Genomic DNA, 24,148 nt, shown 5'->3' on the forward strand with positions numbered 1-24,148 from the left:
GCGGCTGGGGGTGAAGCCCTGCTCATCCCCAGGGGCCTCCTTCCCACTCCGCAGTCACGAGGTGCACGGCACCCTCTTGGGGGTGCATCTCGGTGCCCTGCCACCATCGCGGCCACCCCAAAAACCCACTGGCGTTTGGGAAACAGACTTGATTTGTATGAATCTCCACTTTCCATTAAAAGGATGTGATTAAAAAATTCCACACACGCCCCTCCATGTCCCCATCCCAAGGCTGTGGTGTGGTCGCTGTGCCGGCACCAGTGCTGCCCCCAGCCCCGGGCGACGCCTGCCATGGGGACACCCCCTGGGTGACACTCACCTGCTGGCTGTCCCCTGCCCACCAGGCCTGGGCACCTGTGGCCGGCAGCACCCCGGCGCAGTCGGGGAACAGATCCTCGTGGAACTCCTGGACAGACTGCGGGAGAGGGGGCGGGCGGAGGTGGTGCTCTGCCTGCGGCCCCTCGCCGTCCCTGGGCACCGAGCGCTGGTGGCCCCGGGCAGGAGACCCCCGGGCACCTTGCGGCCGCGGAGCCCCAGCCCCGGCCGAGCTGCACGCCGGAGCCTGTAGGTGTCAGACGCTGCCCAGCTCTGGGCTGCGCCGTGCACCCCTGAAAGTATCCGGCCTCCAAAATGCAGCCCCCAGCCTCCGCTGCCAACGGCGGCACCCAGCTCTCAGCACCCGGCCTGCAGCCCCTGCCCCAGCGCCCAGCCTCCGTTAGGCAGCGGGGTCCGGTAGCACCCCACATCTTCCACACAGCACCCAGGTTTCAGCCCCCAGCACCCAGGTTTCAGCTCCCCGCAGGTTTCCCTCCTCTTCTGCTGCCCCCAGGCCAGGGACCCGGGTCCCCCGCCACCCCTCACCACACCTGGCTGCCCTCCATCCCCCGGTGGTGGCCGGTGACGTGGCACCCGTGAGATGGCACCAGGCCCCCCGACATGGTGCTGCCCGCAGTGTGGGGGCCAGGGGCCGAGCTCTGTCCCGGTGCTGCTAGGGGGGTCCTGGGGTGAGCGGCGGCGGCAGCCTCTGTGCCTCAGTTTCCCTGGGGAGCTGAGCCCTGCCCGGGCAGCGTCCCTGTGGGGACAGAGCCCTCCCCCCAGAGCCCGTGGCCGCCCTGCAGCAGCGCTTACGCTCTGGTTCTTTTTTTAAACGTGAGTTTTTTCCACAACAGTGTCTGTTTACAGAAAAGGGCATTTCTGTAGCCACCACCCTTTTTTTTTTTTTTTTTTTCCCTCAGAAAAATGCTTTAGGGAGTGGGGAAGAGCCTGAGCACATCGGGGGCAGCGAGAGAACCTGGCTGAGACGCCACGGCCCCGCACGCTGCGGTCAGTCCCCAAATCCGTGGCACGAGGGAGCGGGCGCCAGGGTTACGGGGACACGGGGTCCAAGCTTGGTGCTGATCCCCCCCCCGAGGGAACCCCGCGCCCCCTTACCTTGCGGGGCACGATGTAGCTGACGGGGACGAGGAAGGTGTCGGTGAGCTGCAGGACGCGGAGCACCTCGCAGGCCATGACGTCCAGGGCCAGGCGGGGGACGGCGGCCAGGCCCCGCGTGCGCCCCTCCGTCAGGCTCTGGGTGACTGGGGACAGGCAGGACAGCCGTGGGGTGGGGGCGAGGCTGGGGACCACGGCAGCCCGGCGCGGGGCGCATCCTGCTTACCTTGGGTGAGTGCGGGCTGTGCTGGTGCCGCCTCGAAGCAGTACAGGAGGTTTTCTCCCTGGAAGAGACGCGGAGGGGCTGGGGTGTAAGCGGGGGCGCGGGGAGCACCCCGCCGCCCCCCCGTGCCGTGGCTCCTCACCTTCCCCCCCAGCACCAGCAGCCCCGTATCAGCGTCGAACAGCGGGATCATGGCCCTGCAAAGGGAAGGGGGGCGCTGAGCACCGCAGGACGGGGCCCAGCACCTTGCCTTGGCACGCGGCAGCGCCCCAGTAGCCACGGGGCCGGATCCTGCCCTCTCAGCCCTTTCCCCCGCTGGAGCCCCAAGCCCCAGGATCACAGCAGGTGGGCACACGCCGGTGGCTTCCCGGCAGCAGGGCAGTGCCGGGTGCCCTCGGTCAGGCGCATGGGAACGGCCTTGAGCATCTCCCCCGATTTACAGCCTCCCATGGCACAGCCCTGCCACGCTCAGCCCTGCCGTGACAGCTTTATGGCCGTGAGACCTTGGCGGCCGCCTCCAGCCGCGCGGTGCGTGGCACGGCAGCGCGGGGACGGGGCACACGGATGCCAAATGCGGGCGAGGGAGCCCGGGGCCCGCCTGGCCCCGCTGCGGCACTGCCCCGGGCTGCCCAGGCCGGCTCAGCCTGTTCGGGGCGGGCACGGGGCCGCGGGGCGCAGCCGGCACACCGCACGCCTCACCGGCACACGCCGCCCTGCCAGTCCCGCGGTCGGGGCTGCCGGCTGGGCTGGCCAAAGCGTCCCTGTCCCTGTCCCCAACCCCGTCCCCGTCCCACCCTGTGGCTGGAGGGGACGGGGAGCACCAAAGCCCTTCTCTTCCTTCCCCACGATGCGGGTGGAGGAGAAAGCTCCAGAGGCAGCTTCCAGGAGAACAAAGGGACAATATATTACTTTCGGGTTGACATTTTTGTGGTCGTGCCGGCTGGGGGAAGGGAGCACGTGCAGTGCCGGGATTTTACACGGAACGACTTTGAGGAAACGCAGCCCAACAAAGGTGCTCGGCCCTGTGCACCCACCCCAGCCACTGCCCGGCCCCGGTAGCCCCGTGCCAACGGCCGGTCCCTGCGGCGGGGACACTACAGAGGATGTCGCGGGGTGGCCGGGTGACACCAGGGACGGCCCTGGCTGGCACGGCACAATCCTGGCCCGTGGCTGTTGGCACAACTTGGACAAATACTGCTGGGGTGGCTCCGGCAGGCACGGTGGGTCCCCTGCCCAGCTGCGGTCACCGCTGCCAGCACTGCCACCGCCAGCAGGGCCCGGCGCTGGGACAAGGGCACCTGTGGGTGCCGGGACACCCAGCCCACCCCGTCCTCGAGGCGATGAAGGGCGAGCGCCGTCCTGGAGCGCTTGGCACAGCTCTGCTGTCACCGGGGCGCCGCGACGCCAGCCCCGCGGGGACACCTGGAGCCCCTTGTCCCCAGTGGAGGGCGGCGGGGGGGCACCGCGTCGGGGCAGCGCCATGCCGGGACCAGGTTTGGGGGTCGTGGCAGGGGGCACCAGGGCTCCGCTGGGGCACTGGGGTCACCCACAGCCGCGGGGGCACGGGGGTACCGGGGGGGGCTGCTGGGGGCCGCAGGGGCACCAGGGCCTGGCGGTGCCGGGGGCGCTGCGCCTGCCCCCCCCGCGCTGCCCCCGGGGTCCGGGGGTCCCTGGGGGTCCCTGGGGGTCCCTGGGGCGCCCCCGCGCCGGGCCCCAGGTGCGCAGGGGGCGGAGCCTCCGCGATAGCCCCGCCCCCAATCCCCGCCCCCGGCTCCCTCAGCCAATGGGAAGGCGGCGGGGGAGACGTCCCCGCCCCCCCGGCTCTTCGCCCCGCCCCCGAGCTTTAAAAGCCGCCCCCCCGCGCGCAGCGCGGCCAGAGCGGGGAGCGCCCGCCCGCAGCCATGCGCTGAGAGCCCGGCACGGCCCGGCCCGGCCCGGCCCGGCCCCGGTGAGTGCCGCGTCCCGGGGGCCGCGGGCAGGAGGGGGGGGGACCGGGCTGCACGGCCCCGCCGGCTGCACGGCGTCGCCCGGGGACGGGGCCCCGGCGGCAGCCCCCCGGGGTGCGCGGGGACGGCGGAGCCGGCGGCGGGGTCCCCATCCGGCGCGGTGCCTCCGCGGGTCCCGTCCCCCGCCGCCCGCCCCTGCCGCGGCTCCGGCCCCGGGCCTGGTGCTGCCCCGGCACGGGCAGGGGGCGAGACGTGGCTGCGGGGACCCCCGCTGCTGCCGGGCGGCCGCGAGCCGTGCTGCTGGCAGAGGGCTCCCGGGTGGCGGTGGTGGGACCCAGCGCGGTCCCGAGGGATGTGGCAGCGGGGCTCGCCGCTGGGGACAGCAGGCAGGGGACAGCAGGCACCGGTGTCCCCGTGGGGCTGTGTGCCAGCAGGGCCACCGGCCAGCCCGGTGGTGATGCCCCACCGGCTCTGCCGCTGTGCGCTCGCTGTCACCCAGCGCGTGCCGGGGCGACACCGGGCCCATCGCCTCCCCAGGCGTGACGCGGGCTGAGCATCCCTCGCCGTGTCGGGCTCCCTCCCTTGTAGCCACCACGCTGCCCCAAGTGCCCGGGCATCCCGGCGTCACTGCGGGGAGATGCTCGGGTGACAGTGCCAGCCAGACGTGTGTCACCCCTCCTTGCCACGGGCAGGTCCCTTCGTACCGCGACCTGGTGGCAGCCAGCCTGGCCTGACCCAGCTGGGGCCGGGCTGCTGCCCACACGGCGCTGGGCCGTGCCGGCGTGACGAACGACACTAATTACTATTTTTCGCCACCACACCAAGCCCGGGTGGCCTGGCCCGGTCGCCCTGACGCAAGCGCTGCCTGCCCGGCTGGCTCCGCCGCCCCGGCGGGATGCGGCAGGAGGAAGCGCTCGGGGACACGGCAGCCACAGTCAGGCCGCAGGAATCCGCGCGTGGCAGCAGGGCGGCACCGCCGGGCTCCCGGGCGCGTTGGCTCCCGGCGAAGCCACCCTGCTGGTTTTTCCCCTTTCCGGCACCTGAGAGCCGGGAGCGCGGCTGGGTCACGGGGGCAGGAGCGAGGCCGAGGGGCTGGCGCCGGGGGGGGGGAGGCAATAACCAGGCCCGCATTCCTCCGGGGCTGCTGCGGAAACTTTAATTAAATAGGGAGGGGAGGCTGGGAGGAGGTGGGAGCTGCGGCGGAGGGCGGGTTGAAGGGAAAAGGGGGATTAGGGGCTAATCCTGCGCCCCCGCCGGGGGTCGGGAGGGGGCACGTGCTGACACGGGCTTGTTTGGGGGGCGTTAGGGAGGGCCCCGCGAGCAGGGGCTGGGGAGCGGCGCCTGCAACTCGAGCCGGCCGCCGGTGCAGGCCCCGCATTCCTGCGCGCGGGGCCCCGAGCGGTGGCGGGGACGCAGCCGTGCCTGCGCCGGTGCCCGCGAGCGGCCGGGGTGGCCCACCGGGCTTGGCTGCGTGCCGGTAACAACGGTGGCTTTGTTCGGTGCCGGGAGCCGGACGGATGCAGGGCCTCGCTCACCGGTGTGGGCGGTGATGGGAGGAGATGTCCCGGCTGTGCTGGGTACCCCCGGCTCAGGGACCCGCCGTGACATGGGGCGTGACGTGAGAGCTTGTGGGACCCCTCCCGGCCGCAGTCTGGCACCCCCGGGTTCACCGACCTCTGATGTCGGGAGGGCAAGCAGCCCTGCGGGCGCTAGCGCCAGGGACAAGGGATGCTCACCAAGCAGCAGGGTCACCTCCTTGTGGCTGCGGCAGGATCCATCTGCCCAGGTGTCACCCACGGCATGGGGACGGGGACCCCCTACAGGAGCCGGCCCTGCCCATCAGCCCCAGCAGCTGCACGGGGCTGCTATCAGGCTCCCCCTCACATGGGAAAAGGGGTGACCCCGCCGTGTCCCCAGGACGGACTAGCTCTATGCATGCCGGCGGAGGCGCCACGGTGCCCACCCTGAGCAGGGAGCGGGGCTCGCCCAGGGCAGCTCCCCGGGGAGCGGGGACGGCGCTCCCAGCCCACCAGGCTGGCAGGCAGAGGCTGTGCGAGCCGGGGAGGCTGAGCCCGGATCCTCCCGCAGCCGGAAAATATGAATAATTCGGCAAGTATCTGCGGTGCAGGCAGGGGGGAGCTCAGCCAAGGCAGCAGCAGGCCGCTGGCAGGGCGGCCGCGGGATGGCCGAGCACCTCCAGAAGAACATCTCCTCCGCCTGGACGCGGCGAGGCTGTTCCACTCCCCTGCCCGTCACCCCGACCCCTACGGAGCTGCCAAGCCCCCGGGCTGGATCAACCCCTCAGCACTCTGCAAGCCCATCAGGGTGCCGAGGCGATGCTGGCGCGTGCCGGCGGAGCGTGGCGGTGCCGAGGGAGCGGTGGCGGAGGCGGGAGCCGCGCGGGTGGAGCACACGGGCGCCCGGCCCGGCCGGCGAGGCGGGATGCTCGGCCGCGGTCACGGCCCGGCCCAACCTGCCCGGGGCCGGGCGAGCGGAGCCTGGCAGCCGGAGAGGAAATGCCAGCGTAATTAAAGGGACGAGAGACTTGGAGTCAGCAGCTGGTTGCAGCATGGGACACGTCAGCGAAACCCGACCCTGGCATTGCAAAACCCGGTCCCAGCCCCGAGCTCCTGCACCACCGGCACCCGGCGCTGCCCACCCGGGTGGCCTGGCACGGCCACACGCTGCGCCGGCCTCGAGGCTGTCCTGGTACTGGTGTGGCTGTCTCGGGGTGCCCGCTGTCCCCCGCTCAGTCCTGAGGTTGGTGCAGGGCTCTTGGCTGGCTCCTCGCTCCCAGGGGGCAGCCAGGACCCCAGGGTGTCACCGGCAGCATCGAGCTCCTGCAGCCGCTCACCTGGGCCCTCTGCCCGGCACTGAACCCCCCGAGGGCTCACACAGCAGTGGGAGCGGTGCCAGCCCACTTCCCCGTTCCCTTAACCCCCCCAGTGTCCCCCAAACCCCTTCACGAGGCTGCACGATGCTTTCTTTGGCTCGGCCATCGTGCCTGACCGCGTTGCGCAGGGTGCAGCAGCCCCTGGCAGAGCCACCCCCCCGATGGGACCGGGCGGGGGCTTGGTGACGGTGACCCCGTGGCCACAGAGCGGCTCCTCCCCACCACTGGCGTCCCCAGGCCAAGTGACTCAGGCGCTGCGGTGACCCTGCCCAGCGGCGCGGGTGCACCCCACCCTGGGGCGCACCCCGGGACCGGGCCACGAGCCGGCCGCCGCCTTAACTCTGTCCGGGCGGTGGCACAGGACAGGGGTGGGGGGGCACCAGCACAGAGCTGCCCCTGGGTGTCGGTGTCACCCCCCCAGTGCTGCCGGGGCTCGTGCTGTGCTGCTGGTGCGGCTCAGCCGGGGCCCCCCACAGCGGAGGGGTGGCCGGGGCAGCCGGCGCGTGCTGCTGCACGACCCGGTAGCCCCCCGCACACGGCGGGGGCCCCTCGCACACCGCAGGGGTTTTATTTGCCTGAAGCTATTAACAGCTCGGAGTGGCTCGGCGGGGGGGGAGGAGGCGCTGGGGAGGGGGCTGCGGGGGCCGCGGCACCCCTACGGCCTGCAGAGCGCCTGCGGTGGGGTGGCAGAGAAAGCACGGCCCTGTTGCAACCCCGCGCCTCACCCCCACCACTCGGCACTAATTAGGGCTGTCATTAAAAGGGCTGAAAGACGGGGCTGAGAGACGAGCCAGCCACGTCCTAGGCAAGGACATCAGCTGGGACGTCTGTCCCCGGGGCCCCTGGCACAGAGGGGCTGGAGCAGGGGCTGCTGTGGCCTTGCTCACACCAGGAGCGTCCTCCCCTTGGTGCTCTGCCCCGAACAGTCTGCCCACGCCGGAGGGATGAGGGCCGCAGCCCAGGGGCTCTGTGTCCCGACAAGGCCGGTGCTGTGCCAGAATCCCGGGATGCCAACAGAGGAAGCTTTTTGGGACGCCAAGTCGCAGCGTGCAGCCAGGGATTTGGGAGATGAGAGGGCTGGAGGCCTGCCAGGGGCTGAGCCCGCGGAGGGGTCACAGCTTGGCCCAGTGCCCCCCTCTGCAGCCCGGGGACGTGGCCCCGCTGCCCTCGGAGCAGCAGGACGGTGCCGGGCAGGGGCTCCCGTCCTGCCAATGGCTCTGCTCTGCCAAGGGGAGCGGAGCCCAGGTCACAGCACTGTCCTCTCCCTGCTCCCCCACGCAGACACGATGCAGCATCTGCCCGTGACTTGGGGCCGCGAGGAGCGGCATGCAGGGGCTGGGGGGGGCTGGCAGCACCCGTCAGCGGGCATTTTGTGGCTCCGCACCGCTCTCAGCACCTCGCCAGCTTTGTGATGCCCTCCTGCCGCCCATGGCCACGTCCCCCGCACCCTGAGCCTCCCTGCTGGGGCTGGGGCGGCCAGCTCCTTCGGCCCCACAGCCTTGCCCTGGCAGCGTTTCGTTAGCCAAGGCCACCCCACGGTGGGTGCCACCTCCGGGTGCCACCGTCCTCGGGTGCGTTTGCCACCACCAGCGCCCACACTGCCCTGGCACTGGGGGGTCCCCAGTTCCAAGCGCTGGAGACTGCGCGGCCATTTGGATGCCTCAAAGCACTGAACCCCCCCTCCCCAAAACCCTGCCCTACGCTTCGCCCTGGTGCTGGGGGCCACGTGCCCACCCCAAAAAGCAGCGCCTTGCAGTGCTTATGGGGGGGGCAAAGCAACAGCATAGGCAGGGGTCCCAGGGGGGGCTTCGCCCCTGGGCGCAGCTCCGGGCAGCTGCCGTGCGGGCGGCACAAGCAAAGGGTTAAGTCCTGCTCGGCATGCGGGAAGCGGGCGCGCTCCCACCCCCTTCGCTGGCGGAGGCCGAGCCGGGTGCGTCCCGGGATGGAGGCGGCGCATCCCACATGTTTGGTTTGCACCCTGCCGAGAGGAGCCGGGGGGAAGGAGGGGCCCTTTCCCCGCCGCCTCGCCCCGCGGGAGGCAGCCCCTCGAGCCGGAGCCGGGACACCGTGCACGGAGGAGCTGGGGGTGCGCAGACACCAACGGCCCTGAATCTGGGGGGCCAGGGGAAAGGGAGAGCATTCGGCCGGGGTGGGCAGCTCGTGCGCTGCTTCAAGCCCCGGGCAGGAGCAGCGGCGGGGAGACGCGAGCGCAGCGGGGGCTTTTGGGCTCTTCCATGGTCCCTTTGGGGCTGCAGTGTCCCGGGCAGGGCAGGAGGGGATGGCGAGATGCCGAGGGGCTGGTGGCATGGCCACTCGGTCCCTCTCGTGTGGGCAGCCGGGGGCTGGGAGGCTGTGGCGCCGTGCTGGGACGGTGGGGACAGCGGTGGGGACAGCAGCGTGCCCGAGCCTGGCTGTCCCTGCCCCACCGGGAGCCAGGCTGGGGGCTCCCGTGCCAGCCCGGCCCGGGAGCTGCGGGGAGCCAGCCCCTCCCTCAGCATCGCCAAACAAGCCGGGTGTTTTGCGTGTGAAGCCGCGCTTGCGGCGGTGCTTGCTCCATGTATCCTCATGCAAACCTCTCTCTCCCGCAGAGCTGACACCATGAACCAGCTGGTCCTTTGCACGCTGCTTCTCTTGGTCCCCGGGGAGCTCGCGCGGGCATGTCCCGCTGGCTGCCAGTGCCAGGACCCCAAGACCATCCTGTGCGCGGCCAGACGGGGCCACACCGTGCCCCGGGGGCTGCCCCCCAACACCCTCTCCCTGTACGTCTTTGAGAACGGCATCACGATGCTCAGCGAGGACAGCTTCACGGGGCTGCCCGCCCTTCAGCTCTTGGACCTCTCACAAAACAAGATCACCAGCATCCAGAAAAACGTCTTCCAGCCCCTAACGGAGCTTGTCAACTTGGACCTGTCCTCCAACCAGCTGCAGGAGATCACCAATGAGACCTTCCACGGGCTGCGGCTGCTGGAGCGGCTCTACCTGCAGAGGAACAGGATCCAGCACATCCACGCCGCCGCGTTCGACACGCTGGAGAACCTGCTGGAGCTGAAGCTGCAGAACAACCAGCTCTGGGCAGTGCCCCCCCTTGACCTGCCCAACCTCCTGCTGCTGGACATCAGCTGGAACAAGATCCCCACTATTGCACCCGGGACCTTCCACGCCGTCAACATCGAGTCTCTGAAGATTGCGGGGCTGGGCCTGACGAGTTTGGACGAGGAGCTCTTCCAGACCCAGAACAACCTCCACGAGCTGGATGTCTCCAACAACCTGCTGGAGCGCGTCCCGGCCGTGCTGCGGCGCCTGGGGAGCCTCACCAAGCTCAGCCTGGCTGGCAATGCCCAGATCTCCCAGCTGCCGGCAGAGGACTTCCACAGCCTTCACAACCTCCAGGAGCTGGACATCAGCAACCTCAACATCAACACCATCCCTCGGGACTTCTCTGGCTTTTTCCCGAGGCTCCGGGCCGTGACAGCTGCCGGCAACCCCTTCAACTGCATCTGTCAGATGAGCTGGCTCGTGCAGTGGGTGAACGCCAGCAGCATGGTCCTCCGGCGGCCCGAGGAGACGCGCTGCCACTTCCCCCCAAAAAACTCCGGCAAGCTCCTCCACCACCTGCAGTACGCTGACTTCGGCTGCCCCACGACCACCACCACCACCACCACGACCACCACCACGCCGCGCACCACCACGCTGCGGCCGCCTGCGCCGCTCCCCACCAGCAGCCGCCCGCCGCCGGAGCCCAGCACCGCCGCTCCCACCCCGCAGGCCAGGGCCTCCCCCGGCAGCTCCGCACCGGTGTCCTTCAGCATGCCCCCGGCCCCCAGCAGCCCCCCGCCGCAGATCTGCCCCCCGCGCACGTGTCTGAACGGCGGCACCTGCCAGCTGGACGCACGCAGCCACCTGCAGTGCCTGTGCCCGCAGGGCTTCGCCGGGGCGTACTGCGAGGAGGAGGAGGCGAGGGGGACGACGCCGTCCCCGGCCACCCAGGCGCCGACGCCGAGCCGGCAGATCAGCATCACGCAGGTGAGCAGCACGTCCCTGAAGGTGGACTTGCAGAACTACGTCCAGTCCAAAGCGCAGCTGAAGGGCATCCGGCTGAGCTACCGAAACCTCTCCGGGCCGGACAAGCGGCCCGTGATGCTCCGCTTGCCGGCCTCGCTCTCCGAGTACACGGTGCGGGCGCTGAGGCCCAACTGCACCTACCGCGTCTGCGTCGGGCCGCTGGGGGAGAAGGTCTCCAAGGAGGAGTTCTGCGTCGAGGCGCACACCTTGCAGATGACCCACCAGCAGCACTCGCCCGTCACCCAGGGCAAGGACAACAACCTCACCCTGATGATCGTCCCCGCGCTGGCCGCCGTGCTGCTGCTGGTGGTGGTGGTGACGGCGGTCACGTACTACCGCCGGCACCGCCGGGCAAAGGCGCACGCGGGCGGCGGGGTGGACGCTGGCCCGCTGGAGCTGGAAGGCGTGAAAGCCTGCCTGGACAACGGGGATCTGAGCAACCACAGCCGCAAGGGGCCGGAGGCCGCGATGCTCTCGGGCGGCTCCGTGTGCGAGGTCCCGCTCATGCAGGCGCACTACCCCAGCAACAACAACACCACCGCGCTCAAGCCCTCCTACTTCTGAGCCAGGCGGCACGGGCAGCCGGGCGAGGGGAGCCCCGCGCGGCCGGCGGCAGCACCCGGCCCCGTTCCTCCGGGCCGAGGAACAGCGAGGAGTTAACTGAATGAAGGCACAAAGCCCAAACCCGTAACGTGCAATTTCTGAGAGGCTTACACACTTAGGGAGTAGACACTAATTTTACCGCTCGGCGTATGACTAAGTGCCTTGATTTCTGTGACTCTACGTAGAACGTGGGTAGCGAAAGAGAGGGGTTTTCGTTTTTAATTTGGGGTTTGGGTTGGCCTTTTATTTTTTTTTAGCTAGTGCTAAAAAGAAAGTCATCGGTGACTTAGCTAAGGGGCATCAACGTGCTGGCAACAAGGGCCCTTTAGTGGAGCACGGCCCGTGGCTCTCAACTCCCTGGAAGCTGATGTGAGCGGCGCGGCCCAGCCGAGGTGCTGGGACCCTCGGGACCCCCGGGCCGCGCGCCAAAGGAAGCGCCGAGCAGGCAAACCGGGAATCGAAGCTTTAAGAACTCAGAGAGAATATTTATACATGGTTATTTCCCATTTCTTCTGGGAAAACTCTTTTTCTAGTACAGGTTTGTGTACATCTGTTTTGTAAGGCAGACCAGAAGGGTGTCTTTTTGTAAAAAAAATAAAATAAAATAATAACAACAAGGAATTGTGCACAGCATTTGCAATCTTGGGAGCTGCGGGACCCCTCCCAAGGGCGGCACAGCCCAGCTCCCCTGGGGCTCTCGGGCAGACCCTGCTGGTGGCAGTGCCTGTGTCCCCTGCAGAGGAGGGGACAGGTCGGCCGCGTCCTCCCCGTTGCTGCTGGCGCTGGATGAGTTGGGGCAGTTTTTTGGAGGTTCCAGCCCCATGAAGCTGCCCCCCCAGCGCGAGCTGCTAGCAAAACAGAGGCCACGAGTTTCAAATGAGACCCTGCCCTGCGCATCATCCAGCCTGACTTCATCCTGCCCCGGCTGCCAGATGGCCGCGGGGCGTCGGACAAACAGCGTGGCTCAACCTCGATAACCTCCTGACGTCACCCTCCTCCTCCTCTCCTCCACCTCCTCCTCCTCTCCTCCACCTCCTCCTCCTCCTCCTTGCGCCAGCCTCACGCCAAGGGGCTGCCCGGGGCTCTGCCCTGCATCTGGCACCGTGCCGTGCCTGAGCCTTCATCCCCAGCCACGCAGCTGCTCGGCCTGCAGGAGGGCCACGGTCCCCCCACGCCGGGGGCTGCCACCACGCCGAGGCTCAGGCAGCCCGTGCTGGGCCCCCCTCCCGGGTGCGAGCCCCCCCGGCCCCAGGAACAGCCGTGTTCGTGTGCTGGCTGCGGCGGGGGGGCTCGGGGCCGGCGCGAGGCAGGTTCCCGCTGCCAAGTGCTTTCTGCTCCAACCTCTGGTTTTAATCGTTTTCCAATCCTTTATCTTTCGGGCTGGAATTTTCCAGGTTGGGTCCCTGCCCGCGGAGGTATGTTTTATTTGGAGAAAATGAGCAAAGCGGGCTGAAGCGCCGCCACCACAGCGAGCGGAGCTGTGGCGGGCCGGCTGCCGAAAGGGTTACAGAGGGGACACGACCCAACGGGGCTGCTGCCTCCCCGGGCTGGCGGCTCAGGTGAGCGCCCTGCAGCCCCCCCCCCAGCCTACCGGGACCCCCGGGCGCACCGCGCTGCTGCAGGATGTGGCCCTGACCCGGTCCTGTGCGCGCTCTGGATGCAATTAGGGGCGCGGGGCGGCAGCGGGGGCTGTCTGGCGCGGCCCCCCCGGCTCCCAGGTGGGTTTCCGGCAGGGCTGGCTCCCATTAGGGCCGGCGCAGTGGCAGGGGGGGCCCCTCTCCGGCGCGGGCGGGCAGGCGCGAGGGCCACGCTCGCCCGCTCAAAGGGCCCATTGTGGTTCTCTCCCCACAGATTTTTCAAATTAACATCCCAAATTCCTCTGAAAATTGCTGCTGTGTAAATATTTTCACTGCGAGCTTTGTATATTTTCCAGCCCTGCGAGGAGGAGAGCAGAAAACTCCCCGGCGGAGCGCAAGCCCCGTGCCGGCGAGTGACGGGTGCCTCCGGACGGTCACTGCCGCAGCCCCCGAGCCGGGATGGGTGCAGGGACGTGCTCAGCCCCAGCACCGTCCCCTCGCCTCACCAGACCCCGCACCATCACTCAAGGAGCCATCACGCCTCTTCCCTCCTGGCCCCTTTCTTTTGCCTCCCTATATTCCTACAGCTCCAGGACCTCGCTGAGAAATCCCCTCCCCGCTTTCAAGCAGCCCCATCCTTCACCGCCCAAGCTGGAGAGGGCGGGGAGGGAGCACAAATCCCTCTCCCACATCCAAGCATTGGCACAGCCACATCCCCTTCCAAGGGTCATGCTCCCACCGGAGCGGCTGCTTCACTCCTCCCTGACTTCTCTCGCTGCTTTGCTTCGTGATGTGCCCCTCTCCCAACGAAGGGACTTTTCCCACTTGCAGTTAGCTCAAGGTTTGCCAGCCTCATTTCTCCCCACCGCGAAATGAGATGCCTGGGCTGCAAGGGTTGGAGCCGGGGGACCCCACGCACGACCCTTGGCTGGTCACATCGCTCCTGGTGGCTGCCGACAGCTCAAAAGCAACTCCCCCGGCACGAAGCAGGACGTTGCTGCTCGCGGGGCTCCCAGACAAGGTTTTGGGGTGGTTCAGGCGACGGGGAGGGGGACGGAGCAGCACGAGGGGCAGCCCCTCGGTCCCCTTCTGCCCATGCCACAGAAGCATGCCGGGGGGGCCAAACCTCTGCTCGTGCACAGCCGTGCTGCTGGCAGGAGGTCGGACCCCGCACAGCAGGCTGTTGGCCTGCAGCCCTGGTGGCTGCCACCCCCCCACGCCCCCCCCCGGATCGGGCTGTTGTGCCAAGGCACCGGCTCCCTGAGCACCATCCCCGCTCAGCGTGGCTGAGGAAGGCCCTGGCACAGGGGGATGCTGCAGCGGGGCGCAGCTTGGCACACCGCAGTGCTTGGACCCTCTGCGATACCCAGCACCCACGTCTGCACCCATGTGGCTCTGCGGAAGCTCAGTGGCACCCAAAAAGTGTCCTCGCAGCTCTCCCAAGCCCTCATGGCTTCCCTAGCCCCAGCACAAAAGTCCCCCCAGCCACTGCCAGCTCCGAGCACGCCAGGAGCAGATGAGTGCGGCACATTGTGCGGCTCTGCTAATTCCTCCGAGCTGAATCAGCGCAGGGGAAGGATTGCAAAACCCCCTGAAATGAAACCAAAAAAAAAAATCCCTCCCGCTATTCTCGGGTAACCGAGAGCCCTGGGCAGGAGCCTCCAGCAGGACAGGGGCCCAGCAAAGAGCATCGCGAGCTGCAGAGGGACAAGTCCCGGTGTCCCCAGCACCTGAGCAGCCCAGGGAGCCTGAGCCGGGTCCCCGACATCCCCATGGCTGGAGCAGAGCCGCAGCAGGACATGCAGCCTTTGCAGGGCCATGAAGGGGGTGCTGGGTCCCCGTCCCCTTGCCCCAGGGCGACGGATGCCCACGGGGAGCCGGAGCGTGCGTGCAAGTGTCCCGCAGCTCCCCCCCCCCCCCGCCCCGCGCTGCTGCAGAGCATTTGCTGCCAGGAAGAAGTTGTGGAAAGGCAGAAATATTGCTGGCTTCCTGGAAAGCTGACGAGGCCAGGGCTGGGGAGCGCTGGTCGCCCGCGGAGGCGGCTGCGGGCCAGCACGAGGCCGGGACGAGGCTGTGGCCCATCTGGGAGCGATTTCGGCAATTAGGCCGCTCGCCGCCTTCCCGCTGGAGCGGCCGCGCAAGCACTGGGCTATTTTTACACGGGTGCAATTAGCGGGGCAGGCTGCGGGGCTGGGCAGCCGCCCTGGCGTTAACCCCTTCGTGCGGCCACGGGGAAGCATCTGTCCCCACTGCTGCGCGGGGACAGTCCCCGCTGGGGCCGGCACCTGGTCAGGTGGCTTCTGTCCTTCCTTGCGTCTTGTGGCAGCAGCCAGGGGCTGGCTGGAGCAGAGGGAAAAGCCCTTTCCTTGCTGAGGGGGACCAGCACGGGCCTGGGGGCAGAGGGGGCGAGGGCAGGGCTCTATAGAGATGCCTGTGGCACAGGGATGGGGACGGGGACCTGTCCTGCTCAGGGCTCTGCCACCAAGGCCTTGCCACTGGGGTGGGAGCTGTTGGAGACCCCCCCCCCCCCCCCCCCAAAATGTCCGTGCTACCCAAAATCATAGAAAATGGCTGCCAAGTCCCAGGAAAAGCCAGCGTTCGTGGCTTCGTGGCCAGACTGGGACAGGAGCTGGTGGTGCTGGCGCTGCCTGCACGGGGACTCGGGGTAAAAGTAACCCCAAGTGGCATGGGCGCACCCCTGGGACAAGCCGCGTCGCACGGGGGAGCCCCACTGGGCTCAGGGCACGGGGAACACAACAGAATCTGCTGCAGAAGACCCATAAAAGCCGATGAATGGGGACAGCGAGACGGTGGAGGTTTGTGGATCAGTGTGCACGAGAGCTGGAGCCCCACGGCCGGGCAACGCCGGGTGAGCAACGCCGCCGGGAAGGGCTTGTGCTCCAGCCCTGGCCACTTGCAGGCTCTGCAGTGAGCTGCGTCCCACCCCGCGGGGAGCGCCGGGGCTCACAGCAGCCAGGGCCCAGCCCCACGAGCTGGAGAAGGGAAGGATGATGAGTACAGAGCGCTGAGCCTGCCCGGGTCAGCGTCCCCGGGGGGAGCCACCCGGGGCCCTTCGCATCCCAACCCAAGCGGCGCTAAAGCCCTCTGCAAACACGCCGCTGCCCCCGCCGCGGGCACCTCCCAGCGCTGGTGGACTTTGCACTGCGAAGGGCAGCACAGACCCAGCCGGCCCCACCGGGCCCCATCGCTCAGCCCTCCCGAAAGCTCTTCCCCAGCCCTCCCGGGGGGGGCCCAGCATTTCGGGAGTTTTGGGACATTTTGCAAGACCCGGTCACCTTGGCCCAGCCCCGAGATGGTTGTGGCAGGGGTTTGAGGCTGCCGGCTCTGCAGGGGAAGGTTTGGGTGGCACAACAAGGGAGCCACTGTTCTCGGCATCCCCGGCACAGAGGCGGCACCGGCCCGGGGCTGCGGGCGTGCGGCAGCGGGGTCTGGCCGCTGACCCTGAGTCTGAGCCCGTAACCCAACCCCACCGGTGCTGGTTACAATTTAGGGCAACAATAACCTATTGAGGCCCCTTCCTGCTGCTCCTTGATCCAATTAAAGGGGGCCGGAGGGAAGACAAAACCTGATTCAAAGGGAGCGACGGGCAAGCAAAAGGCAAAAGGCGGCACGTGAGGATGGCGGCGCAGAGAGGGGCCGGGGCCACCCGCGCCTCCTGCCACCGCGTCCCTCGGGGTCTGGGCACCGGCAGGGACTCAGCCCCCAGGCAGGGACTGGGGAGGAGGGCCAGGAGCGCCCCCACCCCAGCATTCCCAGGACACCCGGGGACACATCCAGCACAAGCGGCTAAGTTGGGCTGTGCCATATGTCGCTATCTGCCTGGCTGCTGCCCTGTGCTTTCAGAACAAGGTGTACGTGGTCACAGAGTGCTCACCTGCTCAGGGTTTGGGATGAGAAACCCCCCGAATGCACTCGAGGACACAGAGGACAAAGCAGGGTGAATCAGGCCAGGGCCTTCCCTTCCCACCCTCACCCCTGGGGACGCTGTGCAGGGGCGCAGCCGCCTGTGGAGCTGCGGTGGCTGCGGGCACCGCAGGACGTCGGGGCTGGGCACATGGGGGCTGTCCACCCCTGCCCCACCTCGGGCCACGCTCCTGCCCCATTTTGGGGTGCCCAGGGATGCGTGGGGCAGCCTCAGCAGGCAAGGGGCCCCCGCAGCGGGGCGCGGCGGGGCACGCGCTCCCCTTCCTGCCGGCCCGGCGTCAGTAATGAATGGTATGAGCTTCCTGCCCGCCCACTGATTGCTTCCTCAAAAAGCCTAAATGAGCTGCTGCTGCGCTGGGCTGCCTGTGCACAGCTTGTGGCCACGGCCGCCGTGCCAGCCTGGCACCCCTCCTGGCACAGCCGGCACCGCACAGCCGGCGCTCGATGGCCCCGTGACCGGCACCCGCGGCCACGTGTGACCGTGCCCAAGTGGTCGTGGGCAGCGCAGTGCCCGGCTGGCTCCTGCGTGCCAGCTTGGCGTGGCCACGTCTCCGTGCGGGGCCATGGAAGGACGGAGATGGGGCAGTGGGGATGGAGATGGTGGCAAAGAGGTTGGGGGCCCGCACCGCTGGGAAGGCGCCGGGGAGCGGCACGTGCACAGAGCGGCTTCTCCGTGCCCTGCCTGGAGGCGGCTGCGTTTCCCCAGGGGTCCCCTGGGTGCCAAGCACCGCAAGGGGACACGGTGGGGACAGGCTGGTACGGCCCGTGCTCTGCGCTGGGCTGCGATGGAGAGGGTCTGGTCCAAAACCTAGGGGAGAGCAGGCGGGGAAGGGGCAGATTCATGGGGGGTGGCCTTCAGGGAAGGGGGAGGCAAAAGCCCCTTGAGCACGGCCCTCATGCACAGGTGCCGGTGATGGCGTGGCCGGGTGCTGTGCCATTTGGGGTCTGTTGGTCCTGAACCAAGCGTGCAGCTCCCTTGCCCAGGCTCTGCCGCCTGGGGGGACCCCTGTGACCCCCAAACCCTCACCCCCCCATCCTGCCTCCCCGAGCATCGCACCCTGCCGTGCCGTGCCGGGCGGCTGTGCCGCAGGGAGAGCGCGGCTTGCGCTCAGCACGTCTGCTGGGAGCGAGCCCAAATCCCCCTCCGCGGTTTGTCATCTCCACGAGATTTACAGGCGGGGAGAGGTGGGGAGAGGGCTGGAAAGGCGGCTGCCAGCGCTCAGCCCCAGCGCGGCTCGCTAAAAAGAGCACCTCCCTCTCCTCCGCGGCTCCCCAGAGCAGGGGTCCCGCTCGCCCCGGCGCCCCGCGGCCCCTCTCCTCCTCCGCCTTATCAGCTCCCCTCGCCACGCAGCCACAACCTCGCGGAGCCCCGGCCTGACACGCCACTGCGGGCCGCGCAGCAGAGCCTGCCAGCCGCATTCCTGGCGGCCGATAAACCCGGCAGCCAAAATAACTCCAGCCTGCGCAAACAGGGCTGCGCGCGGCCTCGCGTCTGGATCCAATTTAGCCGGGCGGGCTCGCCCCGGCTGAGCGCCGGCACGGAGGCCCACGCGCGTGGGGGATGAGGAACGGCAGGGTTTGGGGTGATTCCTGGAAAGGCGCAACGGGGTGGGTTCTGGATGAAGGATCCCAAAGCATCCCCTTTGGCAGTGTGTTGTGCGCCCTGGCTCCCCTCAAGGGCGTTCACTCTGGACACTAATGATGCCCGGAGAGGCTGCCGCAGCCCAGAAGCACCCTGACAGCGCCGGGGTGCTTTTCCCAGCAGCAACCTCGCTCTTCCTGGGGCACGGCTTGGCGAGGCTGGACACAGCACCCCTGTGGCTGCTTTGCCTGTTGTCCTGGCACAGCTGGGGAGCAGGCGAGCTGCAAGCCCCGCGAGCTCGCAGGAGGGTGAGGGATGCTCCGCGAGCCTCCTGTTCTGCCTCCCTCCTCCTGCTGCTCCCCCGGTCTCCGTGCTGAGCTGCCCTTCCTCGCAGGGACGTGCCAGCACCTCCCCGCAGCGCCGGCGGCCGTTCCTCTCCCCTGCTGCCGGTCCCAGCTGCCGTCAGCGCCGGCTCGGGGCTGACACCTCGCGCGGGGATGCGGTGGGGCAGCCAAGGGCCAGCCCTGCTGTCACAGCTCACTCAGCTCCTTGCCAGAGGCCACGTATCGGCACCCGGCGGCTCCCGACCACCCAGCCAGCTCCGTCATCCCGCCACGTGCCGCAGCCAGCTTGGTGTGTGGCGAGGGTCCCGGTGTCCCTGCCGCATGTGACGGAGCCAGCCCAGTGTGCAGCGAGGGTCCCGGCATCCTGCTGCCCTGCCAGCAGCTCTGGGACAGCCAGAGGCTTCCAGCACGGCCCAGAAAGCCCTTGTCCCAAACCCCCATTACCCTGGCGGGATGAAGGCAGTGCCTCCTCCTCCTCCTGCCTCTCGGTGTGGCCCCCATTTCCCTGCCTGCACCATGATCCTGGGCCAGCTCACGGGGGCGGCGTGGGAGAGGCGAGGTCAGCCCTCACTGGAGTGTTTGTCACCTCCGCAGCCTCGGTGGTGCCACGCAGACAGGAGACATCTCCACCGAGCCTTGAAAAGAGGCGCTGACCCCTCACGGCCACAAAAACTGCTGTTCCGTTTCCCAAAAGGACGCCCCACGAGCAAAGCTCCGCCGCCAGCCAGCCCCCGTCTGTCTGGGCAGCCTCAGCGCCGCACAAAGCACCGAGCCCTGCCGCCAGCCGGGGTCAGGGCCGAGCCGTGCCAAAGGGACTCAGTCGCCCGCAGCATCGCGCCGGGGGCCCAGCCCTGTTCCCAAGCAACGTGTGCTGCCCGGAGCACGCACCCGCCCGGCCGCGGCCACCTCAAACACTGCCTTGTGCTGTCGCCAGCGCTGCCATCACCCGTCACAGCAGCACGGAGCACCCTCCCCAGCCCCGCGCTGCTGGGGATATGGACGTGCTGTCCCCAGCACTGCCACCTCCTGCCCTTCCCACCCGCATGGTGCCAGGGACGCAGCCACATCGTCCCCAGGCTTGTCCTTGGCTTTGTGTCCAAGCGCTACCGATGCCAGGAGCTCCCTGCCAGGTCCTGCTCTCCCGCCGTGTTCACTGCAGGTCCCCGAGCAAGGCGGGGGTGGTGGCCATGGCAGGGCACGTCCCCACCCCGGCACTGCCACGCTGCCCCACGTCCCTCCTCAAGCATCCCGTGGCGAGTCCCCGTCCTTACCCGGGCGAGGTGTCCAGCGTCAAGGTGAAAGTTGCGCCGCTGAACTTCCGCGTGTCCCAGAGCTTCACCTCCCGCTCGCGCATCTGCAGGGACGAAGACACGGCACTGGGGGCTGCGCGGCAGCGGGGTGGCACAGCCGTCCCCACGTCCTCGCCTTCCAGCCTGCAAGTGCCCAGCCACTCGGCCACCAAGGGGAACACGGCCGAGTGCACGCAACGCCCCAGGCCATGAGGGCAATCCCGGGCAGGCAGCGGAGGGGCTGTGCCCGCCTGACCTCGCTCGGTGTCCCCGCGGCTCAGCGCGGGTTCGAGTGCCGGTGGCTGTTGTGCAAGGCAGGGGAGAACCCAGCGCGGCCGCTCCGACCCGATGTGGCTGCGGGCAGGGCGCTGCAAGGACTGGAGGTGGCCGGGGGCTCTGCCACCCACAGGGACTGGGAGGGGAGCTCCTGCTTCCCGAGCTGCCTGCTTTCGTGGGGGCCAGGCAGCCCGAAAAGCACCTGGGGGTGCCCTTGCTTTGCGATCGCCATGCCGTGCAGGAGCCCAGGCTGGCGCCAAGGAGACGCGTGGGGACAACGTGCCGTGGCCCTGGCACGGGGTGGGAAATCCCAGCCAGCGCGGAGCTGCCTTCCCAGCGAGGACCGTACCTGGCTGAACCCCACGGAGATGAGGCAATCGCTGGCGCCCATCCAGAGCAGCCGGGAGTCCTTGTTGTTCTCATGTCCCGGGACGCTCTGCAAGGCACAGGAGACACGGCCGTCAGCGTTCCCACCGCCCGCGCCGGGCCCGCCGCGCGGGACGCGTGCTTCATGTGCGGCTACAGCACGGCCGTGACCAGCCCCGGGGCCGAGCCCGCGGGGCCGAGCGCTGGCCCCAGGTCCCCACCGAGAGGTGCCCACAGTGCCAGCGGGGTGGGGGCAGCCCCCAAGCAGTGACCGTCCCGAACCCCCAGCCGGCAAGGTGGCCTCGGAGGTGCCGGTGTGGTGGCTGGGATGAGCGGGGGGTGACAGCAGGTGACGTGAGCGTGACGGCAAGGCTCCCAGGTCCCCCAGCACCGCCCGGGCTCCCCCTATGGCAAGCGTGGGGGTTCGGGGGCCAGAGCACCGAGAAGCTGCTCCATGCTGGCAGGCACCAGAAGATGTTTGACACCAGCCATGGCCAGGGAGGGAGAGGCACTTACTTCCCCGGATGCTTCCCCGGGCTCTCGATCTGTGCCAAATCCTGGCTGCAGGAGGCAGGTGCCCCACGCGTGTCCAGAGGCTACCGAGACACTGATGGCAAACTGAGCCCGGCAGCGCTCCCCGCACCTCCTCCTCCACTCCCTGCAGGGCTGGGACCCCCCCTCAGCAGGCCTGTGCCTCATCCTGCCCACCCCGGCACCATCCCCAGCCCCGTCCCACCCCCAGGCCCCAGCGCTGCTCCGAAGAGGATGGGAAGGGAAGAGTTACTGCGGGCCGGCTCCCATGTGGCCCCCAGATGGGCCCTGCGGTTCCCGGCATCCCAGCAGGGCCCGGCAGCCAGCTCTCGCCCCGCAACGCAGGAGGCGCTGGAGCCTCCTCGTTCTCGTTTTACAAAGCGCCAGTAAACCAGCCCAACCACTAACGATTCCAGAGCTGTCATGGAAAAGCGGAGCTGAGCCGAGCGCAGCGCTTCCGGCCCCTCCGCGCAGCCGAGCGCTCCCAGCCCCGCTCCCCGTGCGGCACAGAGGGGCCCGCAGGACCCGGCGTGCCCGGGGCGGGAGGCAGATGGGGGTGGCACGCACACGCTGCCCCGGCACCCGAGGGAGCCACGTCCCGTGAGCCGCATCCCCGCGGAGGTGCCATGCCTCCTGCCCCCTGGAGAAGCCTCGCCGGGAGCTGCCGCCCCCGGTCCCAGCGGGATGCCCGCTCTCCAGAGAAGCCGCCGGGGCCTGCGGCCAGGGCTGGAGAAGGTGCGCGTGGTGCCAAGCGCATCCGCTGCCTGGCGCCGGCACGCGGCCGCCTTGCCAGCACAAACACGGCGCAAGCCAGCCAGCGCGAGCGACGCGCGAGGAAGGCGCTGCACTGGCCAAGCCGAGCCTGGCGCTCCCAGCAGCGGCGGCAGGATGTGGGGCAGGATGTGGGGCAGGATGTGGGGCAGGAGGGGCCCATTCCCCACATCTAAAAAACTGGCATAGGAGACTTCTCCAGCAGGGACAGGAGGCCCCCGACAAACCCCTGACCCAGTCCCCCTTTCCTGCTGGCTCCAGCCTGCTGCACCACGCACAGCTCCAGCACCGGCGCCCCTCCAGCCACATCCCGCTCCTGGGGCCCGTGATGCCCCTGGGGCCGAGGGGGGGGACGTGTCCCCCTTGCGGAGCAGGGCTGTGTCACCGTGGTGGGGACAAGGAGAGGTCCAAAGCGGGGCTGTGGGAGAGGCAGCCTGGGGGCTGCCAGTCCTCCCAGGGCCCCACCGCCCGCCTGACGGACAGGAGCCAGGATCGGAGCCGAGCGGGGAAGGAAACCCCGGGAGCTGGGGCCAGGAGAGCTGGAAGCCCAACCCTGGCCAGCCCAGATCATCAGCGGGGAGATCGCTTCTGCACCTGAGCCACGCGGCCGCGGCAGCCAAAACTCCACAGCTGGAGATTCGATAGCCGCGCGCGCCGGCTCCGCTGGCTCCCGTGTGCGGCCGGTGCCGACCGCGGCGGTGCCGGGGATGCGCGGACGGTCCCCGGCTGGGTGGGACGGGGCAGAGCACCCAGGGGCACGGCTCGGGACTGCTCCGGAGCGCAGACGGTGCCAGGACCCTCGCACGGGCCAGCCCAGCGCCCTGGCGGGGCCTCGCTGCTCCCAGCCCACGTTGCGCACGCTGCAGCGGGGAAACATGTTTTCTGCATTAGTTCCATCCCGGGCTGAGCAGTACGTATGTCAGCAAATATGCAGGGAGGCTGGGGCCGGGGCGCTCCGGTTTCGGAGGTGGCTCAGACACCAGGCTGTGCAGATGTTGCCAGAGGTGAGCGTGCGGGGCCGGGCGGCGCGTGCGCCGCTCCACCTAGCGGCAGCGGGTCCCGGGGGGGTCCCCAGGACCCCCACCCGTGTCCTCTGCCGTGGGCAGGTGCCAAGGCTGGGATGGGGCGGTGCGACCGGGATGCTTCGGTCAGCTGGGAGCTGGGGAAGCCGCAGGTCCCTGGGGCTGCCAGAGCTGGGCAAGGACCCGGCGCTTTGAACCCAGGTGACGCTGGCAGCCCCTCCGTGTCCCCGCTGAGCTGCTCGTCCTCCTGGCAGGCTCAGCGGAGGCTGGCAGACACCTCCAGCTCCAGGCTGGCACGCAGGGAGCCCAGGAGGGCCTTCCAGCTCCCCCGCCACCACCCCGTCACGCCAGCGCCGAGGCAGCCCAGCCTCCCCCAGCCCATTGTGCAGGTTCAGCCCAGCTGGTTTGAGGCAGCCCAGGCCAAGGGAAGGGGGAAATTTTGTGCTCCCTCCTCTTGAGGCCGATCGGCAGCGCAGGGAGGGTGCCGGGGAACTCTCCCCACCTCTCCTGGCGCAGGCTGGGTGCCGTGCCAGCTCCTGTGGCGGGTCTCTGGGGGTCCCCAGCCCTGCTCCCTGCGGGGCCCCAGGGCCGCTGTGGGACACGGGGGCTGCGGGGTGGCCGAGCACCGCGGGGGAGCAGGGCCGGGGCAGCTCGGCCGGCGTGTCGGATGCAGCTGTTGGCAGCAGAGCCACGGCGGGTCAGCACGAGCTGGTAACAGCTGCTGGCGGATTTCGGCTCCTCGGCTGCCTAGGAGAGCCCGACACAAAGCGAAAACTGCTCCCGCACCAGGGCGATCCCTGCCTCCGCAGGGAATATTTACCTTGGGCAGGGAGGCGAGGGCACGGAGGGCCGGGGCTGGGGACCCCAGGGCAGAGCCGCGGGGCTGGGTCGGGGGGGGGGAGCCCCTCAGCTCTGCCCTCTGGCAGCCCGCAGGCACCCGAACCCCCTGCGGGAGGGAGCGAAAGGGTGGGGAGAGCAACCGCTGCCTGCAACAGCCACGGCCCAGGGGGCAGGGGGAAGGGCTTCCCGAGGAGCCGAGGGGGTTAACCGCTGCGCATCCTCCCCGCAGAAGAATGCAATCTCCTGCTGCCAAATCCCACTTACTCCAGAGGTGGCCAGGAGTGCAGAGCAGCCTCTCGCAGGCCAGCCCCACGTCTGCAGATCGGCTCCTCCGACCGAGGATGCTCAGAGAGAGGGGACAGTGCACGGATGAGGGGCCACAAGCCCCCAGCGAGCGCGGCTTTTGCGTTTAGAAGCCGCCCTCCTCAGATCCGCCCTGAAGCTGAG

At 69.2% G+C, this 24,148-nt stretch overlaps 2 protein-coding genes across 3 annotated transcripts in view; one reads left to right on the top strand and one right to left on the bottom strand.

Moving 5' to 3' along the window:
* The window catches only part of LOC310882325 (coronin-7-like), a 40,677-nt gene that overhangs the window by 4,215 nt on the left and 12,314 nt on the right, over positions 1-24,148 (bottom strand). For both annotated transcript variants that reach the window (XM_083800925.1, XM_083800926.1), the window contains exons 8-13: positions 20,521-20,607; positions 19,878-19,960; positions 1,797-1,851; positions 1,658-1,715; positions 1,432-1,577; positions 320-415 (exon numbers count right to left, since the gene is read on the bottom strand). In XM_083800925.1, the coding sequence (XP_083657051.1) occupies positions 320-415; positions 1,432-1,577; positions 1,658-1,715; positions 1,797-1,851; positions 19,878-19,960; positions 20,521-20,607 (525 nt within the window). The remainder of the gene's footprint in view (positions 1-319; positions 416-1,431; positions 1,578-1,657; positions 1,716-1,796; positions 1,852-19,877; positions 19,961-20,520; positions 20,608-24,148) is intronic.
* On the top strand, positions 8,319-11,779 carry VASN (vasorin). The gene is given in 4 exon segments (XM_083800927.1): positions 8,319-8,486; positions 8,489-8,531; positions 8,534-8,579; positions 9,082-11,779. Coding segments are annotated over 4 exon segments (2,178 nt in total). The 5' UTR covers positions 8,319-8,435; the 3' UTR covers positions 11,120-11,779.

Source organism: Anser anser (genome assembly GCF_964211835.1).
Source record: "Anser anser genome assembly, chromosome: 15".
Lineage (NCBI taxonomy): Eukaryota > Metazoa > Chordata > Aves > Anseriformes > Anatidae > Anser > Anser anser.